This window comes from Zonotrichia leucophrys, chromosome 4A (assembly GCF_028769735.1).
Source record: "Zonotrichia leucophrys gambelii isolate GWCS_2022_RI chromosome 4A, RI_Zleu_2.0, whole genome shotgun sequence".
NCBI lineage: Eukaryota > Metazoa > Chordata > Aves > Passeriformes > Passerellidae > Zonotrichia > Zonotrichia leucophrys.
In genome coordinates this window covers 9,833,632-9,846,005 of record NC_088174.1, presented here as the reverse complement: position 1 = coordinate 9,846,005, position 12,374 = coordinate 9,833,632, and the positions used below count along the sequence as shown (strand labels likewise).

The following is a 12,374-nucleotide window of genomic DNA, read 5'->3' as shown; positions in this document are numbered from 1 at the left end:
ATTACATTTTACTTACCTGTGTCTTGTGTCTCTATTCCTGGAAAGGCAGATCAGGTTTAAAAGGAAAGAGAAAGACAAGGAATGTTAGTCCCTGACAGAACTGTGCTCTTTGCCTCACTAACAGACCTGTATCTCACTAACAAAATACTGTTTATCCTCTTACTTGGTATTTCTTTCAAAATGGTTCCTTTGCACTGCCCACACATTGCCAAGTTAATTCTGAACAATCAGCACACAGAATCTTCACCAGAAATGTTAGCTAGGTGGATGATAAATAAGAGAAATTTGATATATTAATGTCCAAAATATTTCCTGCCTTCCCTTGTGTGCCTCAAAGAGAAAGGGTAGCTGAGGTGATAACTACAGGGGAGTCATTAAGGGCAGCCCAGGCTCAGCCTTTGGCATGTCTGTGATGCCAGGTTTGCTCCTGCCTGCTTAAACTGAGCCCCATCCTCTGCTCATGAGAGGATTAACTGCATTCATTGTAAACATGTTAAGTCTATAGGCCCAGACCTGACATGATACTCTGCATGTTTGCTGTGGAATTATGCAGCTTTCTCCAAAAATACACATCACGGTATATTTTAACTATTGGAGAAAATGTATGGAAAACCTCACAGCTTTATTAATTCTGCAATTTGCAGAAATTCATTATGCAAGACCTGTTCTACAGGCCACTTAAAACATCCTATTTAACTGATAACTCCAAGTAGGTGTAAGTTTTCTGGTAAGTTGGTTTGATAGTTGATGACACACATGGCCACAAAGCGACCACATGTGGCTATTTCATCAAGTCCCAAGGGATAAAAGCTCACCCAAGTTTTCACAGGCATATCACAGCCAGGATTATGCACACTGATCAGAGAAAGCCAATTATTGTTTTACCTTAATTCTAATATACCAATGGAATTTCCAGAGGGGAAGATCCGTCTGACATAATTGAAATCCCCAATATAGACACTTCCATCAGGCCCAGAAGCAAGTGCAACTGGGGCAAAGAGTTTGCTGTTGAGGGCAAGCCCATTGCAGTTGGAGCAAGAGACACTCCTCTGGTGCCCATTGCCCATCACAGTGGAGATGACTGGAGGCTGCTGGGAAATGAACATGTTTTCCCCATTTCCTTTGTGCACAATTCCTAAAGGGAGGGGAGGGAAGAAAACAGAGACAAAATAAGCACATGTATGGCATTTAAACTATTCTGCAGGTTTGGATTACAAAATCCTCCAGAAAACCAGATTACCAAAATAGCAACAAACATCTGATATTTTAAAGTCACAGGGTTCCCTTAATCTTTTCCAATTTTGTTCATAATTTTGTTCACTGTCACCATTTTGTTCAGCAGTGGCTAGTGGCTATTTTAAAGCCAACATCAGGAGGAAAACTCATGGTTGGTTAATGCTCTAACAAATTGACTGCTAATTGCAGTGCTATCTGATTTCTTGGGGATTACTGCTTTAATATTCATTTTATTCATAAATTTTTATTAGGTAGCAGAGGAATTTCTTAGGCAGTTTGAATATTTAATTAAAGGAGATTAATAGCAGGACCACTCTGCATTTTTCACAAAAGAGCACCAAGTGGCAGTACAAAATCAATATTCAAATTCAACTGTGAGTCCTTCATGGTATATGAAAGTGGTGCCAAGTGCAGCAAAGCCAAGTTAAGAGTCAAGGAGCAATTGTGAAGCACCAGTGAGTGTCTTCCCAGCAATATCCTCCCTTCTGCCATAAAGGCTAGAACAGGTTATTCTAGCACTGCTCTGCAGCATACACTGTTTAAAGTCTTCCCAATTACTAGGTTGGTGATACCAGAGCTAGTACAAAGATGTATTTTCTCAAGCTGACAGCTACAGTGTTTATTTTAAGTAACAATGTGGTAATATATTTAAGAAGTATCTTTGAAATGACATGTTATTGCAAGAATTTGGCTACTGCAAACAGAAGATAGGTATTCTTTTAGATCCTAGTCCAAAATTTCTTATTTCCCTTGAAAGGCCCAGTACTTCATCAGAACATTAGCTCTATTAAAGGAACAAAGACAAGGGAATTTACTTTCTGGAGGACTCCTGCTGGGAAATGAGAATATTCTCCACACTGCAGGAAGTGCATGTTGAGACATGTCTGAGTTTTCCCAAGGCACAGCAAATGTATTTATGTATTGTCTCTACCAACTTCTATTTCAACTATTTGTGACTTTCAGGTAAATCTGAAGATAAAATTCACCTTGGAAATTACTGAATGTTGCCACAGCTATTTTGAAGGGAATTATAGTAAAAAAAAAAAAAATCTATGAACAACAGAGGACAGAATCCACGGATTTGTTTGAATGATGGCTTAAAAAAAAGGCATCCTGGAAATATAACAGTAAAATAAATGGCAATATTCTCTCTTATGCAGTGGACAAAAATACTACGAAATGAAGATGCCGCCCTTTGTCTGAAATTACAATGTTAAGGTAATCTTTCAACATCCTCTTACAAATGCCAGTAAATAATTAGGACTCTGGAGAATATGTTTTGCTGTCAATAAATGTAAGTGTGTGCTTAATATCAGGCTCTCAAGCTGCTGCTTTAATTTCAGTTGATGCTCTGTTGCACTGGGGTTGCTTTTACCTTAAAGCATAAAGTTCCTCTAAAATTACTCCTCCTTGCCCCAGATAAATAAAAATGGAATCAGTCCACTTTCCCATCAGAAAAAAAAATTAATCAAATAACAACCCAATAAATTGGTTAATAGCACATTCATTTGTATTCATGAGATACAGGTGTCTTTAAAAGACATCAGTGTAGGAACTAATATTTATGGTATCTGTTTTCTTCTTGATTATGAGAAATGCCCTGATGATCTTCCAAACTGACAAAAACCTTGGTACCAGAAAACATTAAACTCTAATCATGTCACAAATTAGAAGTGATCAAACCTCCAAATTGGTGAGGAAAAGAAAGTGGGAAAAGAGCAGAGGAGTGTAGCTGAGAACAGGATGCGATCCTTTGTTAACCTAACAGCCAGACTGATGCAAAACTGCATACATTTAAAAAAACTGAGCTTCCAGTGACAGCCACATTGGAACAATACTTGTTATTTCACATCAATTCTGCTGGAATTGGGCAGTTTTTTTTCTTTCTTTTTGTAAATCCTTACATCTGGCAGTAAAACACAGTTTTCACTTGCTAAGGTTTCTACACGTCAATACATGTACTTCCACATTACTATGAATGGCAAGTCTGTAAAATTGCATCTATTTCCTGTAACTCAGTTTATTTTGTAACTTCTTAAAAATGAGTGACCTTCATGGGGAGGGAAAGAAGAGTATCTACCCTGGCTCTGAGCAGGAATTTTGTGCACAGTAGCAGACTAGCTGGGCAACCAGGCTAACAGCTGAGGTTAGATATAAGCTCTTCAGGACTAGTAAATCAACCAAAGTGCTTCTAGTTTAGTTTGAAAATAAAATTGCAATTTGCAGTAGAGAATGTTATATTCCAGTGATGTTTCTGTAGTTAATCCAAAGGCAGTGTTTCAAAATCATAAAAGTTTCATCCTTCTAAAAAGAGCAGTTCTTCATATATAGAAAGGAGATGCTTTAATTAAAAAGTGAAAAATCTTAATATATTCATACTCAAGCAGGCTAGTCAATGCTTTTCATATCTGTCATGGTGGCATGGAGATAAGTCTAAAACACATAATTCTAGTTGGAATCATATTCTTGTTCTTATTTAAAGTCTGTGTTATATATCTGAAATTGAAATGCAGTTCACTTGTTTCTAGGTAAGACCAGAAGCACACTTGTTATTTTTATCCTTTTGGTTACCACAGTTTATTATTTTGTTTTGTTGCTTTAATATGAACTACAGGCTGCTCTGGTAGGTGTGCACCAGCTTTGTTATAGTAATTGTTTTTCTGCCCTTAGCTGTTTTTCTAGCTGGTGTACAAGAGCGAGATCTGGGTGCTCAAAGCCTGTAACAGTCCTGAGGAACCCCTGGCACGCCCCTGAGCCTGGGCTCTGCCAGCTGGCTGGAGATGCTCTGACATGCAAACTGCAAACAGAAGAGCCCCTGGATTTCAAGTCAGATGTCCTCATGCCCTCTCCTTCCCTCCTGTGTCTGCAGGTGATGGGTAAAGGGGTTTGGCAGCTCCCCCTGCCTTCAGCCTTGATGGTGTCCAGCACAGAGGGAACACGTGAGGAAGAGGAGCAGGTGGAGGGAGCTGCACATTCCCCATCCATGCAGCGGGCACAGCCCAGCTGATCTGAGAGGAGGTGGCTTGGGGCTGACAGCTCAGGGATCTCTGGCATTCTCAGCCACACAGCTGAGATGGGGACAGGAACCAATTTGTCACCACACTCCTTGTGCTCAGGAGAGCAATGGCTTAGCCCAGCTTGGATTATAATTGTGTACTTTACAAAATCTCAGAACATGTTAGTGCCTACAGGGTGAATTGTGGTAGTAACCACTGCAGTTATCAGATAGTCATATAAATTAGAGTTACTGCCAGCAATTTAGTCTTGAAATTAAACTATGCAAGTGGTAAATTGGCACTAAGGAGCAGACTATGGGACTCACAGTTGGGGGCTCAGCTGACTGAGGTCAGATTTCTCTTTGTTAAATGTCAATAGCTGGCATTTAAAAGAGACAATCTATACAAACCAATAAGACAGGGAATGAAAGAACTGCTGTTTAAAATGTCAAACTATTTTAAATCAAAACAGAAATCCAGATAATTTACAAACTAAATCTGACCTTTTGTATTTGGAATATTTATACTGTAGCTGTGCATTCAGGAACAGAACTTGTAAAACTTGAGAGCCATACATCTGTGCATGCATCTTCATCAACAGAAATTTGCAGATGGAAATAGATTTTATTGGACTGACTCTCAGCTGGAGCAAATGGAGAGAACTTTTCTGAATCCAATACTCTGTTGACTTCTAAGTGCTAAAATATGACCAAGTTTCTCTTCTAGACAACGAGGTATTCTGTTTATTGGCAAAACCATATATAGTTACCACAACTTATCTACAAGTATTGTTTTAATAATTTAGTTCCACTAGTTCCTGATCACAGATGGTCATAGAGGAAAAGAAATCTTCCCAGGTGTAAAATAAAACACAGGAAAAAAATATTCAAGCCTCCATGCCTGAAGAATATCTCTGCAGGGTTAATGTTATGACACTAAAAGCATTTACAGATTTTTTCACTAATGGTTTGAAATGTGTTGGATTGCTTGTACTGAGGAGTGACTTACTGTGCTTCTGCACAGAGTGGGAGCCACAAAAGCTGCACAGGGGACTGGCAGTGTGGCATTGGAAGTGCTGCCCTGTGATCAAGCAGGGTTTGTCTGCCTGGGGCTGTGCTGCTACAGACTGGTGGCAGCCATAGGATGAATTAGGGGTGAAGACACTTCACTGGGAATGTGACACACTACAGACTGACCTGAAACGTGGCACTTCTATACCAGTTGGGTGAGAATGAACCCAAATTAGTTTGCCCTTTTCCCATCTGAACGACCACAATGTGTTAACAATTGCAAGAGTCAGTGATATTAATGTCTAAACCCTGGGAGCCAGAACATTCAAAAAATCCTTTCAGATGGCATTTACAGTTCAGCTCTCAATACATGAGGGTGCACATTCAAAGAGGATTACACATTAGGAAGTGTAACACTTAAAACCTGAACAATTAATTCCTTTAAAATTTGCATTCTCCTTCTGTGTGGGCAGTTAATAAAGGAGGGACTTACCACTTTGTGGATTTAATACATGGTGTTTGTTTATAGACCAGCCACCCAGATTTGAAGCATCCATTTCAAAGCCTTGAAGGATTACTGTTCTCTTCTCCCACAGAATAAAATCAGGACATGTTTCATATTCATATCCCACCGACACTGCAAACAAATAATTAAAGATCTCTCAGTCTACCTTTTCCTCTGTGAACTGCTAGGCACTTTTTCATTCTAGGTGTTGATATTCATCTGTCAAGTAATGATGCCACTAATTTTCCTCTGTCTGATTGCTATTGTATGGTATTTTTTGAAAAAGAGTTTTAAGAGATTATTATGTTATTACAGCTATAGTTACTACTGCTTCAAAGCAGAAAATAGTCTGTGGTATCAGTTATGGATTTCATAAGATTACAAATCTCCTCCAATGACTCCTGACTTGATTGTTCATTGCATTTCTGCTAATTACCTGAATAACTGCTTAAACAGAAAAGAATCCATGCTAAAACAAATTGGTTTTAATTAGTTTGCAGGCTATGAAAATTATAGTTAGGCAGAAATGGATTGACAAGCTGAATATTTCCAGAATTCCACATTTATCTTAACAGGCTTGCATATTACCAAAATACCTGATAAAAAATCTTGAATTTCCCTAAAGATTGTGCGTCTTGGTAACTCAAATTGATTTAAACAGTTTTCATTTAATTTCCATAAAAGAAAACAAAAATTCGAAATTTTTGATATCTCTAACATACCAAACTTTAAAGAAAAATTAATTATGCCTGACTTTAATGGATTTCAGTGAAACCCATTAATAAATGAAGAATAATTCTTTATATCAAATTCCATAATTTGACCTTGGAAATACTGAAACAGTTCAACCTTTCCAAAATAGAAATGTTTAAAAAAAAGATTTTAGGTTACAAAATTACAAAGATATTAAAAAATTTTAATAGTTTCTTTTCACTTTTTCTATTTAACAGCTTTAGGTATATTTTACTTAAACCCTAAATAGTTTTAATACCACCTAAATTCTATTACTGTATACAATCAAAATATTCTGACCAGCTCTAACAGAGAACATTTCTGTTTGTAAGATAAATGTTTTATGGCCAACTGAAAACTGTTCCTTACAGTAACAGCTCTAGAGGTTCTTCACCACTTTAGCAGAAAGAAACTGTTTTTGCAGCTGAACTCTGATTTGTAAAAATCACATTTCCTTAAGTACTATAAATATTGTACATTTCAAACATTACAGGTTTCAGTTTGAGGGTCCAGCAGTCGCTTTGTCCAATTCCTCTGTTACAGGAGCTCTTACAACCAACACCAGCAAAGCTTCTGGGTTGACCCTGAGCTGAGAGCCCAAGAAAGGGCAGGGAACTTCCAGAGCAGCCACATCCTGTGCTGGCATGAGTCAGAAGGGTTCAGTAACTGAGCACACTGTTTTCTAGGTGTTAATGCAGAGAGGAGATAAAGGGCAGAGTTTTCCTCTGAAGCAACCTCAGATTTGCCACCTACACATTAAAATTTTTCCTCCAGTCATGTGCTTAACACGTTCAGTCCCAGGTCAGCTGTGTGTGCCCTTCAACACAGCCCCTCAGCCTGGCTCAGGGACCTGCCAGGGACACACAGGACAGTTACCAGCTGCTGGGAGGGACCGTGCTGGGAGCTGGGCAAGGGAGGGATAACTATTCACAGACCCTGGAATCTGGGCCCGTGGATCCACTGAGGCATCTTTACAAGGGCTGGAGCTAACTCTGTAAACCTCAGTATTCCCTGCCTACAGCTGATGTTTCTGAGCTGCAAAATTCTCTCCAGGGGTTATATCACCCCCTTTCTTAGAAGTTCACTGCTCCCTGCTCTCATATTGTGCATAGCTGTCATTTTGTCCCCTCTCATCAGTGAGAGACATATGGACTACACTCTCTGTGTGTCTACAAGCAGGTTTCTATGTGAATTTACCCACATTTATGAAAGACACCTATGCTCCGTGCTCCAAAAAGAAATATCTGTGTGATCTTAGAGCAGGGCCTCCTGATCCATCTAACTGGATGTTACTCCCATGAAAACTTCCTATCAGTCATTTTGCAAGCAAAGTAATCAAGGCAAAGCATAACACTGGTAAAGTCAGTAGGATGATTACAGTGCCACAGGAGAAGTATTTTGTTAGGCACAGGTTTAGAGAAATGTAATTTTGTAAGTGAAATTAAAACCTTGGTCAGCTTACACTCGTTGTGGGGTGTTACTTTCTGATGCAATTAATTCATAGCACTTTTTTGAGGTGACTGAGATTTCATTGTATAAATGTGAACTTGAGCAACTATGGCTTTAGATTTCAAGAGTCAGCAAGTACTGTTCTTTGCAGTCTCAAAACGGATTTCAGAAGATCTACTGATCATCTGTATCAAAACCCAATTCTTTTCATACAACTATTAAGAATAGTCAGTGCCAGACCTACAGCTTAAGGGCTTAAGACATAAAAGACACAATTAACCAGGACAGTAACCTCGACTTCAACCTCCCCTGAAATATTTGTACTTATCTGCATCCATCTTCTTTGAACAATGAATAAAATTCAACCACAGCACCAGGTAGGGCTGCTGGAGAGCTCATTTATGCTCATCCCTAAGAGAGTTCATCCTTGCAGACCCCTCAGTGCTGCTGTGTGGGACGCAGGGATTTGCACGAGTCTCTATGGAGTTCACAGGAGCATTTATTGAGGATTTGACTGAAATCCTTTTCCTGTGTTAGATTACAAGGGGACATAGACTTTACCACCAGACTTTTGTGTGTCAACATTCACATGGTGCTTATTTATTCAGAACAAAAAACGCTGCTTTGTCATCTCAGTTGTTACTCTGAGAAAATAGCCTCTTGTGGGGAGCTTGGGGACTGGACACATGCCAGCAAACATTTCTCCAACAAGTTCAAACAGAACCATTTGCATGTGGAAATATGTTCAGAAAGTCTTGTTTTCTGTAACTGGTTATGTGATCAGTGCTGTCAATAACCCCAAAGAAAAATATAGATGTTTATAGTATTTAGAAAACCAAAAGCAGATGGTTATAATCCTGAGTTCTAAGACTTCAACCTGCTCCAATTTAATTTAATTAAAATGAAAACTGAACAGAATGCATTATTAAATATTGGTAATATACTGGCAGAAGAAATTATTTTGACAAAAATTCATATAATGCATGCAGATAAAGGTCCCTGAGTAACTACAGTGTGTCAAATTAAATAAAGCTTTATTGGAATCTAACAAAGCATGCAAGTAATGCACTTAAAATATCAAGATTTTTGCTTCTATTTTGAAAGAAGCATAATTAACCTAACTTTAAGGAATAAAAAAAAAATTAAGCAGCTATTAAATAATTTAATAGCTGTTACCCAGCACTATTGTGCAAGCTTTATTCATATTTAAACACATGAAGCTCATCTACTCCTAATTTGGGAAACTAACTGCAGTATCATTTCATGAGACACTATGTATTTGAATTAAAATGTTTTAAAGTCTGGATATGTACTGGACTTCCCAATCACTAGAGGACTCCTAGATGATGCAGTGGGAGCAGTGTAGCCAACTGTTCCCTGTCAAACATGAGACAGTGACAGCCTCTGGACACAGGGCACATGTAGCTGTGCTGAGGGAAAGCCCCAGGTGGCACCTGAGACCCACCTGGTCCTGCCTGCTCACCCATGGCACTGCCAAAGGGCAAGCTGGAATACTTTTTTTATTTCTGGAGTTGCACAAATATGTGCCAACAACTCATCTGACACCTTCCCTTGCTGCAAAAACAAAAGGAACTGGTATCAGCAATGGGACAAGGCTGGATTTGCCTTCTCACAGGGTCTCTTGTATCTCAAGAGGCTGAGAAGGGCACTGCTGCTCCTTGCCACACACCACACCTGGGATGTTCAGAACCTTGGTGGCTGCAGTGCCAGCACCTGACTGACCCCAGGAAAAAGTTGGGGAGTCAGTTTCTGAGGTTGGAGTTTGGACTTCTTTAGGCCAATGCAGTACGTCAGCTACAGCTGGAATGAGAAGATCTGAGCTTCTGCATGAGCATTCATAGCAGATCAGGAAACTAATGAAGCCAAAAATGTATCACTTATTCCTTAGTTGCTTCAGTTTTCAGCTGAATTTGTTCCTGATCTGGCTCATTTCATGATCAAATGAATGTGAGTGGTGGCCCATGGGTAAGGAGAGAATGTGGGACTGTCCCTGCAGGCAGCAGCTCGTGTTGTGTGGGGTCAAGGAGACAGCAGGACCACTTGAAAAACCAGCTCTGAAAAAACCTTCATCTGACCTTTCCTTAGCATACTGCATTATGTAATCACACTGCACAGCTTGGTGTCATAACCCATCATGGGCATCCCTGTCTGTCTATGCCTGCATCATTCTCAGGGATGAAATGCCAAGGAAAATGCTGAAATGCTCCTTTTCCCCACTGCCTCCCCACAGAGGCACCTCCCAGACCACCTGTCTGGGAGCACACAGCAACAGTCACACACCAGAGCCCTGGGAGCTGCAGAGCCTGCCGGGCACCTTTTGCCTCTGCACAGGCCACTCTGCATGGGCAACACAACAGGTCCTGAAGGAAGCTCCTGGCTGCCCCTCAGAACAGCATTTTCATATGTGGAATGAAGGATATTCCTTGAGAGGGTGCACAGCTCTGTCACCCCTGCTACTCTTCCCTGACAGCCTGATCTGCCAGTGCTGCTGCTTATTATTGCCTTAAAAAAAAGCAAACAGAACTGCTACCAAAGTGAATGGGGTTGATTCACAATTCTAAGCTTTGCTTGTAAAGTAAGTAATTCTAATATAAAGCATCTATCAGTCCGTTAAACAACATAACATCAAATTAAATTAAAAAATAGAAAGCCCTTAAAAAAAACAAATAACAAAATTAATGAAAAAAAATGCTGGCTAAATAAAATGTGTTTGCACAGACAGCACTTTTGTAGCAATTCTCAGAATAGCCTGTGCTGCTTGCTGAACAAAGCCTATGAAACATGATGATTTTTGGATAAACATCTTTAAACAACAAATCAATTAGTTTTAACTATTGGGGACATGAAACATAGTACGAAAAGATGCCCAAAAGTTAAAATTTTGAAAACCCTAAGTGGAAATGACATTTTAAATGTCACAGCCAAAAAATGACAGAAACAATGACACACCAAAGGTCATATTCAGAGTAACATTCAAAAACAGAGACAGCTGAATATAATGCCATTAGTACATAACCATTCTCTGAGGGAAAAAGGAATTTTCAAATTGATTAAATTAGAAAGATGACATTGGAAGAACAAGAAAATAAATGTTCTTGGGAAATCATACAAGTCACTTCAGTGACTTTAGCTAAAGAGGCATTTGATTTAAAAGAATGTAGGAGCAGCAACAAAATTTATCTGCCATATTTTCCTGGCTTGATGTATGTGAGTGCTTCTGCTTACATCAAGGTGATTGTACATACCCATTGCCTCAGCCAGACCAGAAACCTTCTGTCCATATATATCTGTCTTATTCCAGGCAAACGTGTACACCAAATTGGCTGCAGCAGGAAACCACTTCTGAAGCAGACGACCTTCAACAGCAACGATCAGATGGACTTTGGCCATTCCAGAAGGGATGGTTGAGTGGGTCAGAATAATGCGCAGCAAAGTTTTATACCCCGGGGTCCGACTGCTGAGATAACTGAGCTTCACAAAACTTGAAGGAATTGCAATTTCCTCTTGGACCACCTTGGAAAAAACCACATCATTATATCTACAGCCAAGAAAAATGCAAAATTGTAACAGTAAGACAAGCTAATTATTTCATGTTTCCCAATTATAATGTGAGCACAGCACCACTGAAACAACTGGGTTTATTTCAGCAATGCAGTAGGCAGGCACACGGCAAAATGTCTAACATCAGACACTGCTTGGTCAACCTACTGGATGGCAGGCTGTCTGTCTGATAAAGAACCTCTTCCCCTGATGCTTTACTCTTATCTACTGGGGAGCAAATACTGCATCCATGCACATATTCTTACATATAAGCTGCACAGCTTTACCCTGTCTTTATTCTTGGTTTATCTAATAAGTGCTCTTAACTGGAATACAATAAATTTTTTTAAATATTCACACACCTTCTATCATATACATTGTGATGTAAAGATACTATCTTGCTTTGGAGACAATAACTTTAACTTGGGGAGTGTTAAGAAAGAAAAAAAAAACACCTTCCTGCTAAACCATCTGTGCAGTTAGGCCAAGCTCCAGCAAGAAGGAGCGCGGAGTTTAAAGGAGCAGCATTAGGAACCTAGAAAGACAACTGGGAACACACAGCAGTGAGGATCAAACAGCCTGAGCAATAGAGTCATCTTGCTCACAGGTAAGTCCCCAGGGAGTGCAAGTGCACTCAAATCCCAGGGCCCTGCTGTCAGTGCTGCTGTCTGAACCAGCTGGATTAAAGCAAGCTTGGATATGCCCACTGCGGGGTGGTACCAATTCCCACTGCGGTGGAGATGGGCCCTCAGCTACACAAGGACTGCAAAGGCTCTGAGCTTGTTAGGTGAAAATAGACATTTGGCCTTGACCTTTTGAATGATGTGGGCCTTGGAGCTACAAAAAGGGATTTAGCTCCTGATAGAAAAGAGCTTTTTCTGGGAC

General features: G+C 39.7%; 1 protein-coding gene across 5 annotated transcripts in view; it reads right to left on the bottom strand.

The window, feature by feature from the left end:
• The window catches only part of TENM1 (teneurin transmembrane protein 1), a 774,924-nt gene that overhangs the window by 61,062 nt on the left and 701,488 nt on the right, over positions 1-12,374 (bottom strand). For all 5 annotated transcript variants that reach the window (XM_064713345.1, XM_064713344.1, XM_064713346.1 and 2 more), the window contains 4 exons: positions 11,195-11,462; positions 5,736-5,879; positions 886-1,135; positions 17-37 (listed from right to left, as the gene is read on the bottom strand). In XM_064713345.1, coding sequence (XP_064569415.1) covers positions 17-37; positions 886-1,135; positions 5,736-5,879; positions 11,195-11,462 — 683 coding nt within the window. The remainder of the gene's footprint in view (positions 1-16; positions 38-885; positions 1,136-5,735; positions 5,880-11,194; positions 11,463-12,374) is intronic.